Genomic DNA, 18,085 nt, shown 5'->3' with positions numbered 1-18,085 from the left:
ATTGAATTGAATTGAATGTTAGTATGACGCTAACATTCACCTCAAAGCATCAGTTCAAAGTGCTGCTAGCATGGATATAGATTTTTAATCTTAATCTAACATCTTCAGAGGTATTTTCACAGACATCTATTGTCCACCTGAAATGGTAAATTGTCTGTCCATGGGGAACCAATTTTTAAAGCCAACATATTCAAGGCTAGCGCAACAGAGTTAGAGATTAAAGCGAAACAGCGCAGTGTGTGAAAAAGTTGAGTTTAAGCGGCTTGACCTCAGGAAAATGTTTTATCATTTCAGACAGTAGACATCTGCAGGATCACAAAAAAATGTTTTTCAAGGTGCAACACACTGCTTTTACCCCAGATTTTGCAAAGGGAACCAATGACCAAATCACAGAGGATTAACGTGTGGACTACTGAGGTCACAAACGGGCCTAGTCTAACATAATCATACAAGCGTTTTATTATTGTCATGTAAAGATACTAACAACAAGATACCAGCATGGAGTAAAAGGTACTTCAGCCATGAAAAGAAAGCACATGAAGTGTATTACTAATAATAATATTATTAATGAACATAGACATATTACAATTGTCATATTTAGACACACAATTGTGATGTTCCTCAACCTGCACGCATGTAGGTTGAGTGAGCATGCCGTAAAAAGGGGGACCGTAGCTGCAAAAACAACAAAAAACGGTAATGAATGGTAGCACATGCTGTGTTTGGTTGGTTATTGTTCATATTCACCATAAACAACCCTCCAGGACATCAGATTAATCCCAGCTGTTTATTTTGATTAAAATTAAGCATAAATGCAGCCACTGAGCTATTAAACAGAGGAACATGTGAATGTAACAGGTTTATTATGGGAACATTTTCTCTGTTATTGTATCCCTAACACTGCACATTTTGTATGGTTGCAGCAACATCTGGTCACCACAGTTCATTATAAAACGCATGCACAGAGCCAATCTATGATCTTATTTGCGAACACTCATTTGGAAGGCTTAATTGTTCCTGGAAAAAACTGAAACAGAAATTCATTGATTCAAATATTAAATTAAAACACCATAATATTCTAATTTCCTCTGCAATACAGGGAATATATTTTTCCTCAAAATGACCTTTTGATACTGAGCTGCCTACATGGTCCTTCACAGCAAATTAACTGTATGGAATAAACTGTATTACATTACAGTAAATAAAAGGTTCTGCCATTTCCTGCAGTAGGCTCCATGTCCTCTGCTGTACTCTTTTCTTTTATGGTACTCTTTGGCAGAAGGATTGAAACTTAAGTCAAAGTTTTTTCAAAGGACTCATCATTGAATCAATATTGATTTGAATGAGGAATTTTCCAAATCTAAAGTAAGTGTTCAGATCTATAAAGAATGTAAATTCATGGTCATGCTGTTTTCCTCCTGGTCACAAAATATATCAAGAGTCATTTAAACACCATCCTGTGTCTTCCACATGTCGAGTTAATCATTCAACACAAAGAAACAATACAATATTGCCTTCTTTTTGAGGGGGAAACTGACTCATAACATCTCAAGTTCGACCTTTGCAGTTCTCTACTTACTGCAAAATGCTTGCAAAATGTTTTAACAAGTTATTTTTTTGCCACCAGTGTCTGACTGTGATTTTTGTATTGACACCCTGTGGTGTCACCCTGTTTATTTGTGCTTCCATGTCAGACGTCCCAGGCCATAGAAAATCAGATTTTAATGGGACATTTAAGCAAAACAAAGATTTTATGCAAAACTGATATATTTCAGTCAGATCTTTGGCAGGGTTAATCAGATCTTAGAGAGTGGGACTCAAGTTTGTCATCCAAGTAAAATTAATGTGTTCTACTGCTATGTTCTTCTTACCTTTTTGAGATGCAAGAAATACTACGCTCAAGATATTATTTATTTATGTTATTTACTCTTGCCTAGTATATCACTGATCCTCCAAAGATAGCTGGCCTGGGACAACAATGGAGCATGCATTTTGAAATATGCCTGCCGTGTGCAACTGCACCAATTTGCATGTTCTGGTTCTTTGTTCATTTGAGTGATTTCCATTTTGTTTGGTTTGAGGTCTTTTTTGCACTTTTGTTTGTCATTGTTTTTGTCAGATTACACCTACTTTATTTTTTATTATTTCTTTTTTTTATTTTTTTTATTTGAAGGGATTAACTGGTGCTTTGTTTCCTATTCTTTTGTTTCAGTAAAGGGACCCGGCAGAAAGTTAAGTCTGCCAACAGATCTTAAGACTGATCTTGGTACGGTAGGCGAAAGCCAGCAGTTTTCACTTGATTTCCTTTGAGTCATTTAGTTTCTGCTTTTGTCATGTTTTCTAGGCTTTTATGTTGCTTTAGAATTTTTTTATTCTCACTCGAACTTTCTTCTTTCAGTTTCCTTGTCACTCTCTACTCCTGTTTACCAGCTCATGAGACTGTCCGACTGAAGTGTTTGTCCATTTTGCCCCTTAATGTATTTTGATTTGATTTAAATTTCAGTATTTTTTCTTCTACATTTTGCAAGTGTTTCTAAAGGTGATTTGTAAATCATGCCCATATTTAAATTTGAGGTTTTCTATCGCTTTATCATGATTGGACCATCTTCTGATTTTACGCAACCTTTCCTCCATTGACAGCCTTGCTCTACAGTGATTGGATCACTTGCTACCTCTCTCATTGTAACTGGATCATTTCTCTCTTAAACAGTCTTTTCTCCATTTTTACTGGACCATCTGTATTGCAGATACTGAGCATTCCCCCCATACATCTCTAACTGCTGTACATACACATCACAATCTCAGGTTTCCCTTTGCTCTGCTTCTGCAGTGTCACACATGCTGTCCCCTTTAAACACTTGTGCTTCTTTAACACAAAATGTGCCAGTGCCTCCTTATTTCTGTGACTTGCCTCATCTAATAACCTTTCTTTATCTGACAGGTATTTAAAAAAATGCTTTTATTTCGTTGTTTATATTTCATTGAAGCAATATTGAAAGTGGGAACATTAACTCAGATTTTAAAATTCAACTTCGAAACACTCAACCTTACCCTTGGTTTCCTCGTCACACATTTAGTATCAAAACCATTTTAAGCTCATTCAATTTCCTGTGCGGTTCAAACATGCCCCTGAAGTGTCAAAAGGATGCATGATGTCAGTAAAAGAGGAAACACTTAATGAATCTTTTAGCCTGTTAATAGCTATAATATGAACTTAACAGCTGTGGGTTATGCAAACAAAATATTTTGTTCGAACAGTCTGTTCTCTGACAGAGAGTATTACTCTGTGTGCGTGTGTCTATGTGCACTCTTGATGAATAAGTGCAGGAATCCGCGTGTTGGGGAGTGTGTGTGTGTGTGTGTGTGTGTGTTTGAGGGTACAGTGCCATTCTTTCTGCTATGTACCAGTTTCCTGCAGAACATTTCGGGGCAAATGATTGATTTTCTGCATCTCTTTTTGAAATTCACAGTAACAAAACATTTAGACAGATACACAGCAGTGTTGTGGTTTGGCTCTGGTTATTGGTTGGCCCCATATCACCTGCAGTTTTCAATCGCTGCATTGCCTCGGGTCAGTCCTGCTGTGAAACTGGACGAGTGTTGCACGTGGACTGGGTGGCACCCTGGAGTTTTTCATCTTCACTTTGAAATTGAATCATTTGTGCATCAACCGGCTGAACAGGAGACTTAGATTTGATATGACAGACAGACGATCAGTGCCAAATACTAAGAGGACCATGACAATGGAACACTGTCTAGTGTTTTTACCATTAACACAATTATCCTCATGCCTCATGAAATATATATTGGAGAATTTCAGGGAGGAAAGATAACAAAAAGATAGGGAAAGCTTTGATCAGGCCTCACTGTCAATCCCAAATCGTCTTTGCCTTCTTTTTACTACCACAGGGATGTCATTAAATAAAAGGGCACTGTTTTATTTACTTGTCTCTCAAGACAAGTGAGAATGAGAGTACTCAGGCGTAGGTATATGAAGCTGTTAATTACGGCTGTCTCGGCAGCTTTTTAGTCTTGCCGATTAAACTGCAGGCACCAAAGAACCGCAGAGTGCACTCCACACAATCCTGCCTGGCTTTTCTTTGTCTCCTTAATAAGGTTTGGCTCTAAACAAATTATTTTGCCCACACACACAAGTAAGGACAAAGCTTCCAACAAACTCCGTCCCCGAGGGGGGGCCATGTAAGGCTGCAGTTCCAGAAAGTAACAAGTGCTTCCTGTCACCACCATCTGTAGCTGATAGTGTGGCCCAACCAACTTAACCAGAGTACTCATTTGCAATGCAATTAAAAAGCAGACATTAGATTTTTTTCTTTTACTTTTCCTTTGATGTTTACTTGTAGCTTTTTGCCATAGCCAGTGATGTTATGAGGCTTCTGGTATTAAAAAGAAATAAACTGTTTTTGCTGAAAAAAAGAGGTTTCCTAACAATTCAAAAAGCAAAAAAGAAACAAAGTGGAGATGAAACAAGCCTGTTTTTGTTACTTTTGATTTTGATATCTTATTTCCTGGCACTGACTGGATGAAACAGCACTCACAATTTGCCTCTGCATTTTCCTCTTTTTTCTGTTGCCCCAGCAACTCCTTCTCCTCCCTGCTCATACTTACTTCAAATCACTTTCCAGCCCTTTGTCACTCACTCTCGCTTTCCCTTTCTCCCTCAATACCATCTTTCTTTTTGACAGTCTGATTTTCTACATCAGCTTGCTCGTCTTGCACTGCGAAATATCGATCTTCATAGGTCGTGTAGTATAATACTGAGTAGCAGTGTTTTAAACGGATGGCAAAATCTCCAAATAGGGTGAGAAAACTCCAGCTCTTCCCTTGAAACAGATAAAACTGCATTATAAATAAGTACAATTTTCTCCCCTCATTTGAAGATTTCTTGATTAAACAAATTTATGGCTCATCATTAGACTAAATGACTTATGAAGATGGATACTGCAGCAGTGGATTAGAATATGTTTGAACGTTTTGTTTCCATCTTTATATTGTTTGCTAATGCTTTGCCGTTGTTACAGATCATGTCAATGGACATTGCACTAGCCCCACCTCCCAGCTGTGCTCGGCGGGGAAGCCTCGTGTCCCGATGGTTCCCGAGGGGCCACGGCTTACCCGCAGAGGGCCTGGCCGACCGCCCTTCCGCAAGGCCCAGTCCGCTGCTTGCATGGAGATCTCTTTGCCTGTGTCCCACACTGAAGGTGTGTGCTTGTCTTCCCAACTCCCATCCCTAAACCTCTATAACATACCCTCCCTCCCAACAAGTGCATGCCATCCTCTCACCCTGGGGTAAGTGGATTAAGGCCTGATACATAGTTCACACAAGACAAGCGTATGCTAATGCAAGTTAGCAGCATAAAAAACCTAAATTATGCTTTTTGTTTTCAAAAGCGGATGCTGTAAGTGGAAGTTTGCTAAAACATTTAAGATTTGACTGTTTGCCCTTCCCCGCACAGTGATTGCCCAATCATGGATGGCATCCAGAACTAGGCACTGTGGGTATGTCGATATGTTGAAGCGGTGTACATGGTGCTGTAGCATGAGCAATACCTGGAATCTGTGGAGTTTGGTGTCTTTTTTAGCAGAAGAGTAAGGAATTGTGTTCAACTGTTTGAGTTGCATTGACCTAGTTTACTACAAGCAGTTATATGCTACAGTAGTAACTGGTGCATATTTTCCAAGAGTCACATTTTTAAACGAGTCAGCTGAAACTTTTAAAATGTGAGCCAGCATTTTAAATCAACTCGTGGAGCTAATGTTAGCTTAATGAGTTAGCAGATGATAAAACTGTTTATTTTAGTGTGTCCTTTGGTTTCAGAAATTCCTAAAACTATTGAATGACAAGCATCTGTGCCAATGTGAGAGCAGAAAGCGTGACCGGCGTAGCGACAGTAAATGCATAGCGAATGATAAAATTTCTTAATATCCTCCAAAACATAAATAGTCACTGCAAATTGTCTATGAAGATAATTCTTAGAAGATATGGTTGCACACAAAGATAACTGTTGATCTGCCGGCAGACACCTATAGTTACCATATGAACATGATGACTATCACTGCTGTGTTCATCAACTACTTCTGCACAGTTGTTGAGCAGTGTGTGCATTTAGCCACATTAAACATATGCTGGAACTCTGCAGCTTGCATTAGCATCACCTTATGACATTTGGACGACGGTTCTGCTTTTCTTGAATGCAAGAAACAGCCCTTGCATTGAATCCCTTAATATAGTCGCTTGTGTTGACCATGTCCCAGGCCTGAAGGTTGCTGCAATATAACTGTAAGTGTTTTAACCAATTGATTTTTACTTCTACAGTGCCTTTCTTCCTTGTCATCTATTTAACTTTAAAAGCAGCTCTGGTGTCTTAGCAATGAATCTCACAGATTTGTTTCCCCGAACTAAGTAATATTTTCTGCCTTTTTTTTGTGTCATATTTTTTGCTCTTCTCATAAATAGATTCTGGATGTTTTGTTCTTTTGGAAACTAGGTAATGGAGCACACATGAGGCTTATGTAGTGTGGCCACACCTCCCATCTTTCTCATAATCCACAAAACTTTGAGTCGAGGGAAGCATTTCATCATCTTAATTTAGTTTGTGTTTCCTTTTTCAAACAGCCCTTATCTGTATGCACACTGTTAAAATAGTGGAATAAGTAGTACAAGACAACCATTCAAGCATGATTTGCACTCTGGCATTTTGACATTCTCATTGACAAATCTGACATTTATTTTCTTCCATTTGAAGTCCTTTAATTCACACCCTGACATTGACCTGCACCATCTAAAAATGGATTGACCTAGCAGGCTATGTGTGTGGTGTGTGTGTGTGTATGTGTGTGTGTGTGTGTGTGTGTGTGTGTGTGTGTGTGTGTGTGTGTACATTATGCCTTTGTGTGTGATAGAAAGGAAATGTGAGCATTTGTGGGTGTATAAATATGTTTCTGTTTCTATGTGTGTGTGATACCAAGGTATTTCAGTGCTTATATTGCTACTTTATTTCTATATTATCACCGATTTATCTGAATTAAGCCCAACACCCTCTGAAGGCCTTAATAAAACATCTTCCTCATGTTCAACATGTAATACACTGTCTTCCTTGAAGATTTGATTACTATTTTAAAAGAAGCATGGTCATGTTTGAGCCTTGTCATTGGGTATATTTTGCAATTCTGTTCTCACATAAGTGACAGCCAAAGCAAAACTACAAAGGTCGATAAAATTACATGCTGTCAAGTGAGGACTTAAAATGACAATCCCCACAGTGTAATTTTGAGATACTGACCTCCGAACTGACTGAAAATGGCCTCTGTCAGGATTGTACATCAACATTTAATTACACAGTGTGAATGAAATATTGCACTTAGTCTGTCACTGCCAGGCGACATCAAGACACCAACCAATGCAGGGCATCTATTGACTTTGAATAAACAACATCATCCCACTCAGACAAAGATGAGACATAGCACTCTTTTACCTCAAAAAGACATTCTTTTGTCATGTTGGACATTTTATTTCTCTCTCTTGCCCCCAGAACTTTATATTTTGTTAAAGTAGAAAAATATAGTATATATAAAAGTAGTCATTTTGGTGAGCTTAGCTGCACTTTAAACCTTTACAATTATTCACGTTGCTGTGTGATTTTCTGGGGGTGGTGGATGCTGGTTGAAGAGATTGCAGGTTTCAGAAGTGGATAATCCACAAAACGTGACAGACATGATGGTGCACCACCAGCACTCCATTGCCTTCATATACCGTGATGCATCTTACATACAGTATATAAACTTGTGTCCTGAAGAAGAGAACACTTCTGGAAAGCTCGGGCTGTGCGGGTCACTAACTCATGGTCTTTTCTTTATTTGCTTTTAGTCAGGGCTCTGTCAGATTAACAGAAAATCTCTGTCAGGTCACGACAGGCTAATCACTCCATAGGGGACTCAACACTGTGACAGTTCCCAAAATGTCACAGTTACTGTAGCCACCTCTGCACGCACATCAGACACAAAGAAGCACAACGGTTGCAAATCTTGGCAGTTGAAAGCAGGAGCTTGTTCCTATATTACATTCTTGTGACACCCACATTTTGACGCCCATTTGTTACTACATTATGTATTGTGCTGTAGTGCAAAGTATTTATGCTAAATAATGAACAGGATAGGTGCAGTGCTGTTTGTTGTGTCACACTTGACCCTTGTACAGCAATTCTGCAATTAGATTCACGCTGCCATCTTCATCGACCTCATTATACGATAGTGACCTGGAGAGCTGAGAGGGAGGCATTTTTTCATTAGCATAAGCTGAATGTTTTATTAAAGCCACTGTCTGGGCTACAGCGACATTATCAACTAAACCAATGCAGACGATGGTAGAAATCGTTCATTTCCACAGTTGATTAAATGTATCTATAACCTCTAAAAATATCCAGAAGAAACTGTCTGACAGACATCGTAAGTAATTTAACATGAAACTTTGAATTAGGATTTAACAAGGTAGGTGTTTGATATTTAAAATAACCGAAAGGAATAATCTCTCATACAGGGGCACAGAGATGGATGTACCTGCTAGCCACCAAACTCACTGACTGATAACATTGTGCTAAATCCTAGCCATAGGCAGTATTAGCATGCCATTGTAATCCGTTGGCATGAAAGATAAGGTTAGTAAGATTAAAAAACATTAGTAATGTCCATGTTACTTAGATACACATCGACGTAGAAATGTCAGATGATTACTAAACCCCATCTTTATTCAAGATGTCATTGTCAGAAATTCAATTGTAAAGCAAACAAATACAAAATTTATATATATATAAAAAAAAAAATTCAAGCCTAAAGAAAAAAAACACCTCTTTATGAGAGAGTCGGTTTGGCGCTAAATACATCATGTCACTGTCTGTCTAAAGGATAACCACCTGGCCTCCGGTGCTTCATTGGTAGACAATGTCCTCCTGCTCTCATAGTGCTGAAATAACTTGGAGAACCTGGCTGTTATTAATTTACAGTAGTAATCACAGTATCCACAATTTGACATGACATCACATCCGTGTCCTTTGTCTTATGCGGAAATTCGGGGTAGCATAAAGAATAAAAGCTCTTCTCTTTTGTACTTTATCATAGTAGTTTTTCTATGTCCATACACACCCAATGCATGCAATGAATCCACGAGATAGCCCACAGAATCTTCCTGTGTGTCAACGAGATCTTTGGCTATTCACATGTTGTGACAAACCTGTCTAATCACTCATCTGAGGACAGGACACACCGCCCTCGACCAAACTTGGCACACATGATATTATATAACCTAATAGGCAACTTGCTGTGAAGTTTTTTGAGCACACTTCCATGCAGTGTAATAAATATTGTACCCTCCACATGCCACATTGTTTTATATATCAGAACAGATTTACTGCAGACTAACCTGTCCGTATTTCAGATTCTTTGGCACATTTGTACTGGATCAGTCAAACATTTGATGCAGTGCATTTTTATATGATGCGATATACAGGAGAAACTGTTTTTGTTGCAGTGCTTTGATTTAAACACTCATCAGTTTAATGTTCTGGGTAAGAAGTATTCTGTAGTTTAGTGTTTTCGCATTGCAGTTCCCCCTTCCTTTTTATGTGGTCGCATCCATCACTTTAGAACCCCTGTGGTAGTCAAATTACATGCAATGATCTCATGAATGAGATAACTCACTAGGAGATGCATGCGATAAGAAATAAATTAACGGAAAAATTCATAATATCCTTAGTCTGCAGCAGCTTTAATGTGGGTTTATTATGCGTGAACAGTTGCTTTTCTCAACAGACCGCCGCTGCCTATTCTCTATCTGTTTCCTACCTTTGGCACTGTTGTTTATCAGTTGCGCTGAGTTACCACAGTGAAGAGCCAGCAGGCTCACTGGAATAATTAAAGGTCAACAAGCGGTGCAAGAGATGAGGCCGATGTTAATGAGGCCTGCATGCCAGGAGAGGAGACAGAGGAGGGAAATGGCAGGGGAAGCCAGACTCAGTGTACAGTAAACATTTCCATACCTCCCATCTTGGTTAAGCGGCAAAAATATTAAATATTGAAGACAGGATTGTATGTTACTGTTAGAATGTTGTATGATACCCGCCAATGTGGTCAAAAAATTGGCAGTGGTTTATTTAAGATTGATAAAAAGATAGGATAGATAGTTGTTGCCCCTCAGTGTAAATGAAAGTAAATCAAGTATAACCCACGTAACACAGAATCCCATAATATCACAAAATCGTAAAACAGAATATATTTTTCTGCACCATAGCACAGGGCTGAGGTTACTCACCTGGCCAGAGGCTGTAGAGGCTTTCTAATAACACTCAGGTCCACACCCACACACACCTAAGTCCATGTTTTACTTCAAGGTAAAAACCAGGCACAGAAGCAGTGGGCCTGATATTTTATGGTTTGTCCCTGTTGGATCTCTGCAATTATTAACTTATCTTAACTGTTAGAATGTTACATTTTAAGGTAAAATATTGATTTCCCAATTCCCAATTAAGCACACAATCAATTACTAGAATCTGATACATCTATTTGTATGTGTTTATTGGCATTAAAGTAAAACCTCGCACAAAGCTTTGCACACAGTCATTGGTGGTACATAGAAATGAAAAAAAAAGTTAAGCGAATCTCCAGGTGTTTGTCCTTGTCTCTCTACACTGTGTGTGGGTGTATGTGCATGTACCACTGTATAAATCCAGCACTTTGTCTGTCTCACTGCTTCAGATTGTCTGCCTTCCCTTCTCACCTCCCTGACACTGCCTCGCCAGCCTCTAGCTCCCTGTAAGGGCCCCCCAGGAGTCCCTGTGTCCTGTCAGAGTGCCACTGTGCCTGACTTTCATTAGCCAGCACCCCACAGGCTCTGTCATACAGCGTAAACACACTCCAGCGACACATGGCTGCTACCCAGACTCACAGCAAAAGGCTATTTTGTCTTTGTGGCTGCCAGCGGCATCGTACATCAGTGTTGTCACGACACCAGAATTTGTACTAACAATATCCAAATATATTAATAATGTGGTATATACTGATACTGTGGTACACAAGCAATTCAACCAACAACCAGAATCTGAGCATTTCAGTAGTAGTTTTTCAAGTCACTTGTGTATTGAATTCATTCTGTAGTTGACTCCTTGTACTAGTTTTGTAAACTGGTGCAGTCTGTAAACTGGGGTCCACTCCAAGTGTTTTTGCACTTGCGACAGTATCAAAGAAATTTGTATCAAAATTTTGGCTGTCATGCAACACTGCCGTACAGTAGCTCTTTACCGACCACACTGGACTGCATGCCGACGTGCTGTATCAGAGTTATTCATGACATTAGAGGCGTAGAAACCTGCTACTCTTGCCAAAAAGTGTTTAGTTGAGCAGATGGTGCTGAAAAAGGGTTTCAAGAGAAGGTGGATAAGCGAGTAGAGGTTGTGTGGCCACCAGAAACATAGACGAGCAGCCTCTTTTTCAGTTGCACTCTCTTTCTCTGTCTTTGTTTTTTTTTTTTTTAAAGCAATCTCTCTACACTCAGTTGCATCTTTCTCTCTTTCCCTTTCTCTCATTCTCTGGTTCTACTGTACATCTGTCCGTCTCGTCTGTTTTCTTTGGCTGGGTGGCTGCGCTTGTGTGTGTGTGTGTGTGTGTGTGTGTGTGTGTGTGTGTGTGTGTGTGTGTGTTTCTTTGGGGCAATGGTGGGGTGTGGTTTGTTATATGGGGGTTCATGTTGTGGGGCATTAGTAGGTTATGCATCCAGGAGGGCAATGCTTCAGCAGTTTCATGGAGTCACTATGTACTCCCACGACGAGCACCACACCAGCGCCCCCTACTGCTGGAGCGAGAGAGGTAAGGGAGCTTCGGCCACAAACCCATTAACTGCTGTCCTGCTGATTATTATACGTCCGTCCGTCAGTCAGTATGTCAGTCCGTCTTGTGGCCCTGTTTCGTCTACAACTTGCCTAGAAGCGGTTATCCCACGGTGTAGGGGTAGGGTAATGCCATCTTCATAGCAGTGTATGTTTTTCTGGCAGCATACTTTTTAACTTATAGTACACTGTACATCCCCAAAGCCCCCCATGAATAGTGGATGTCTTTTTTTAAGCCTGTACAAATTTTGGTTCTCATAATGTCTCGAAATTTTTCTGAAAATGGACATACATTGAACATCTGTCAAAACTGTATTTATTTTAGCCTCCTCCCCCTCACCCTGCAAGTCTTGCAACACAGCAGAACCCCAAGGATTCATTTTAGCCTAACATGTGTGCGCCAGGCTTTGCACCCATCTGTAGTTGTTGTTACATAAAGTCTGCACTCTGTAACATTAGGCTGGGAAGGCAGTACTGCACATTGCCTGGCTCTGAATAATTCAGAAATGCAGCAATACAGAAATACTTTTATGATGGAGGTTTTAAGTACACAATGGAGGACCTGAATGGGTAGCACTCAAACAGAGTTAAAGGAGCTTTTGAATTTGGTGCAACTGCCAATGAGTGTATGTGTGTGTGCGTTCTTTGTGTGTCTGTCTGTAAAATGCCTGTGTGTGTTTGTGTGTGTGTAAATACATGCAGTTTATCTGAGTATGCTGCTGAAGTGAGTGGAAACTAGTGCACTCTCAGTAAACAAATTGTGTGTGTGTGTGTGTGCAGTTTTCTCTTTGTAATTTGATTGATCACTTTGCTTTTCAGTGGCATTTTCCTACTGTTTTACATGACATACAATCTGCAGACAAACCATAAATGACCTTTGAAGTATTTGTCCTCCGCACTCCTTTTCACTCTCCTTCTCCTTACGATGCACTTTTTTTTAACTGCTTGTCCTTTCATACCACCATTCTTTCTTCTTTGTCCACCACATTGCTGTTCCCTTCCACCACCCGTGCATCTCTACCTTTCTCTTTCCTGTTTTCTCCCTCACTCCCCTTTCTCTTGCCTTCATATCTCTCTCCTCTTGCATCCTCTCTGCCTGTGCCGCGCCTCTGTGTTTGGCGCCTGCTGCTACAGAGAGTCGTGAAAACTCCTTCAGCCGCTCACGCAGCTCCAGTGTGTCCAGCATCGACCGGGACACTAAAGAGGCTATCACCACACTGCAGTTCGCAGAATCCTACGGCCGCAAGAATGACCCCGTGCCCACCCCATGTCTGTGGGTGGGCACCAGCTTAGGCGTGGTCCTGGTCATCCCAATGTCCATTCCCACCGACCAGGAGGAGAGGATGGAGGAACCTGTGACCATTGGCCCCAGCGGTAAGTCCCAATGAGCCTGGGGTTCATCATAAAGGTGTAACAAACCTTACAGAGGTCCTAACTCACCCTAACTATTGTATGAACAAGTTCCTGCACAAGCACCAACCAACATTACAAACATTTCCAGTGTGCTCACCATCAAATAAAGTGTTTTAAACTGTTAATTTTCTTATTTACAACCTGCGTTTTGACTGCTGTTACTTAGATAAGGTTGTCATTGTGTTCACAGATCTCAGCAACGCTCGGCTTAGTACAATATTATCATAACAGATAGAAATAATGGCCAAAATAAAGATAAGACAGATACAATTCAATTGATCAGAATTGAGAAAATTTGAAAATCCATCTTCCATCCTAAAGTCCAATTAATTAATTTGTTGAAGGGCTTAAAAACACTTTTAGCCTTGTCAGCAACAAAATCAAGATAAAGACATGATGTCTCAAAAGTTGAGAAGGACAGCATTACGAACTACTATAGGCAAGTTTTTCCTTTAATTTGTCACCCATCAGGGTGAATGAATGATTGCATCGTTATTTTACTTTTACCATCATTTTGAAAGTATCCACTCATCACCACAGTCAAGCCATAAACATATTAAACGGTACTGCATTTTCAATTTAGAGTGCATCCTTTTATATTGAATTTTTCTATCTCCTGTGGCTTTGAAGCTGTGATAATAGGTTTTAGGCTCCACATGACAGATAAAAAAAACTAATTTAGATTTTCAATGTTTGAATGTGCTTGATGAAAACAGAATAAGGGGACTGTACTGAATCTTTTTCGTATCCCTATTGTTTAACCATGAAACCAAAATTTGGAATATAACGAAGGCTCTAAACTGCAGGTTCATCAGCTCAAAATGTCCAGATTACTTTTATTATTTTAGTATTATTAGTAGTAGTATTTTATTTAGTACTTTGCATATGACAGTATTTTGCATATGTAGGTAAACCAGTAAAAAAAAACAAAGACTCAAAAGAAACAAAAGGTTAGAACTTGTCAAGTCAATGTGACTGATATTGTGGATCTATGTTTTTTTAAGCTGCTAAATGCTGTACTATGTTCACCAGCTAAGTTTGTCTGTCACTTGTTCAGTACTTAGCAGGTACAGTGTTTGTCTGAGCTTTTTTACTGAAAACGGCTGCCAGCTACATGTGGAGTACAGTAGTCAGCCCTTTGTACTCATTTCCATTTTACTTTGATGTGAACTTCTCAGAACTAGCAATTTCACAAATAATGATATAGCGTACACTGACTTTAAAAACACTAATGTATGTTTGGAACCCGCTGAGACATATGAGAAAATACAATGTTGATGCAAGGCTTTAAAAATAACAGCAGGTCATTTCCAGAGGAATTAGGTGCACTGTGTGAAGCTGTTAGAGCAGCATTTGAAAGTCCAGCCCTCCCCTGGTCTTACTCATATTTAAATACTTCTAAAACCTAATTTGTTTCAATTAAAATGAAATTTGTTGTCATGGCAAAGAAATGAAGATCGACGTTTGTCATGTGTGATCTTACATTGACTTCCTTCTGTATTCGAGAACAAGGATAGATGTTGCAGCCCCATTGTTTCTGCACAAAACTGAGCCACTCAGACATGCATTACCAGTCCAGAAGCCCTGCTGTGTGAGGAAAAGGTTCTCCTGCTCACAGTAAAAACATCAATAGACCCAAAAATCCAGGCTCTTTGAAGCAGCAGTTGTTCTCTTGAGACTAAATGTACAAGAAGCAAGCTTATTACTGGAAGGTCACAGATTCAGCTCCAAGGAAAAATTGGTGAACAGAACAGAAGCAAGTACTGTTGAACTCTCCCTGTGTGTTTTCAAAGTGCTCCTGTGGATTTCCTTTGGATAGTGGATAATTTGTTATGCAGTAAATGTTGTATTTGACAAAAATGTGAGCAAACTCCAGTGTATGTATAAATAATGGATTACTTAGTCGCCAACTGTAGATGATGTAGAAAGGTTATAGGCTCCTAAATGTGAATATGTGAACCTTTGTGATTGTTCATACTGAGTTTAAATGTAAAATTCAATTAATCTCAATTAAAGAAAAGAAACAATACAATATGACTGATGACAATGAAAATAAACACTTTATTGGCTCATGGTAATAGCTTTGGAAATCTTAGTTTAGACTTCATGCTCTCCCTCTTCTCTCTGTTGACTCTACCCACAGGAGCGGTCCTGATGCTGAAGGGCTCAGTGTTGCGTTTTGGCTTCTTGGACCTCATGGGAGCGCTCATTCAGAGCCCCTACGAGGTTTGGCGGGACCTCAACGCCCCGGAGAACCCTGACCGACCACGGAAGCGCAAGCTGGTCAACTTTTCACCCTCATCCTCTCAGGACACCTGCGGAGAGGGACATCTGGCCGTGGTGTGCTCCGAGAGGCAGGCCAAAGTATTCTTGATGCCCTCGCAGTCTTGCCTCTTTGTCCACAACATCACCGAGTCATCCTTTGTACTGCGAGCCGACGTGGTATCTGTGTGCAACAGTGTGTGCCTGGCCTGCTTCTGTGCTAATGGACACATCATGACGATTAGGTATAACCTTAGGCACACATGTTTTAAAAACATGTGACAAACGGCAAGTGTTGTACATGTTTCTCTGTTTTTGTGGCCAATCTGTCAACAGAATTAAATGAAAACTCTGATGTTTTTTACCAGAATTTACATTGATAATTCTGTATTTTCATATTTCTGCTGCTAATATTTTGGGTTTGGACCAGGGCTGCACAATTAATCGTATAATAATTGATATCACAACTGTGGCCTTGACAATTAATTCGACTTAGTCGAGTGCTCTGCGTTTAGAGTGTCTGCGCTGATGCATTAAATAAAGTGCTTCATATTCACAGGTAAACTGGGAATAGTGTGATTAAATTATTGGTCTTTAAGTTCAACACACTGTGACTAACTGGCCTCTGTTTCTCAAATACACCTCTGGCAACAGGCAAGAATGTTTTCAATGCAGATAAATTCAGCATGTAATTTAACTGCATTATCTATGTAGGAATTACTCCTTTCTCCTTGGTGGTTTGATGCTAACTACGTTGTCCTGTTTTATTTGTATCTCTTACTTCTAACTGTACATTTTGTTTTGAGGTGATTTGTATATTTGAAGTTTTATTTATTCAAGAATATAAGATTAAAGGCAGTTTTCACATATTTTGACAATTTATTTATGTCCACATAGAACAGAACAGTACAAAGATTCAGAAGATCATGGACCAGTGGCATAGATTTTCACAATACAGAACATACAGCAGTTCTCAGGGGTATAAAGTAGCAGCATCTACGCCATATAGGACATGACGGCTCACACACACACACACACACACAAGAAAGTGGACAAAAAATTGTGATAAATCCTAAGATTAGATTTGATAAAAAGATTTCCTTTAATTGTATTGGCAAAATGTGACTCTAATGTGTGGTGTTTATTCTGCAGGGTATAGTTTTTATTATATGTTTCTGGTGTTTAACTTGTCTTTTACTCTTCTTGCTCTGCTCACAGTCTGCCCAGTCTAAGACCGATGATGGACATCAATTACCTGCCTCTGACAGACATGCGCATTGCCAGAACCTTTTGCTTCACCAACGGGGGGCAGGCACTATATCTCAGCTCCCCGACAGAGATCCAGAGAATTACTTACAGCCAGGAGATGTGTGATAACCTGCAGGTCAGCACTGCAGTTTGTGTGTGTGTGTGTGTGTGTGTGTGTGTGTGTGTGTGTGTGTGTGTGTGTGTGTGTTTGTGTGCTATGTAGCCATCTAATCTGTATTTCTATCAATCTGTCAATCTTATCTATATCTTTGCTATACATATATATTACAGTCTGACTATCTGTCTTTGTCCGTGACATACAAGGTTTCTATGCACGTATGATGTACACATTAAGACCGTTCTGATTTTGCTTTACTGACCATTTGCGTCAGCTCACATTTTGGTTTTGAGCTCAGAAAAAGTATTGGTGCAGTAAATAGGCAGGCGCCATTATTCCCACCCTCGGTGAAACCCAGAGCTAACAGAGGTGAAATGTCACACTTGTCATATGTGGTTTGAACTCCACTAGTTTGATTGTGTGGATATAGTTTTACAGTGTGTGTGTGTGTGTGTGTGTGTGTGTGTGTGTGTGTGTGTGTGTGTGTGTGTGTGTGTGTGTGTGTGTACACGTGGGAATATTTATATTGGTACATGTGTTTAAGAGCCACCACTGAACTCTCACTAATGATAGCAGTTCTCAGTGGAGGCTGAAACATAATGCTGCCATAGTGCCACCTACAGGCAACAGTAGTTACTCAGATTATGGTCTGGGTCTTCTCATTGAGGAAAAGCTGTCAGTGTGTGTCAACATGCCATAAGGCTAACACTATAATGCAATTATATGTATGGACACTATAGCAGTTTTCACTTTTAATAAAGGGAAGAGAAAGTAAGGAAAGTGGCCCCTTAACTCAGTGATGACCAATGTTTGCAACCAATATCTTCATACATCTCTGGTGCAGAATAGGAAATAATTCTTCTGGAAAAACTGTATTGATTATTGATAACAATGTTTTTCAATTTCATTGATTTCAGGAGATGCTGGGGGAGCTTTTTACACCAATAGAAACACCAGAAGCCCAGAACAGAGGCTTTCTAAAGGGCTTCTTTGGAGGAAACGCCAATACTTTCGACAGAGAGGAGCTCTGTGTGTTCTTTCATATCTTCTTTCTTTATATATAGGGTTTCATTTTAGTGCATACTAATTTACCTAAAATGTGACCTTTTAATTATTTAATTACTTTCTAGAAGGCACTGTACTAGCTAAAGGG

At 39.7% G+C, this 18,085-nt stretch overlaps 1 protein-coding gene across 12 annotated transcripts in view; it reads left to right on the top strand.

The window, feature by feature from the left end:
* stxbp5l (syntaxin binding protein 5L) overlaps positions 1-18,085 on the top strand; it is a 380,881-nt gene that overhangs the window by 112,082 nt on the left and 250,714 nt on the right. For 3 of the 12 annotated variants that reach the window (XR_007885269.1, XM_051404539.1, XM_051404536.1), the window contains 7 exons: positions 2,213-2,266; positions 5,040-5,219; positions 11,767-11,871; positions 13,026-13,265; positions 15,448-15,811; positions 16,785-16,950; positions 17,850-17,961. Coding sequence is in view for 11 of the 12 variants with exons in the window: in XM_051404539.1 (XP_051260499.1) it covers positions 2,213-2,266; positions 5,040-5,219; positions 11,767-11,871; positions 13,026-13,265; positions 15,448-15,811; positions 16,785-16,950; positions 17,850-17,961 (1,221 nt within the window). In the remaining variant the exon portion in view is untranslated. The remainder of the gene's footprint in view (positions 1-2,212; positions 2,267-5,039; positions 5,220-11,766; positions 11,872-13,025; positions 13,266-15,447; positions 15,812-16,784; positions 16,951-17,849; positions 17,962-18,085) is intronic. The other 9 variants (XM_051404538.1, XM_051404543.1, XM_051404542.1 and 6 more) reach the window with 5 other exon arrangements.

The sequence above is a fragment of the Dicentrarchus labrax genome, unplaced genomic scaffold (genome assembly GCF_905237075.1).
Source record: "Dicentrarchus labrax unplaced genomic scaffold, dlabrax2021, whole genome shotgun sequence".
NCBI classification, from domain to species: Eukaryota; Metazoa; Chordata; class Actinopteri; family Moronidae; genus Dicentrarchus; species Dicentrarchus labrax.
Note: the sequence above shows the minus strand (reverse complement) of the source record. Positions and strands in the feature narration are given on the sequence as shown.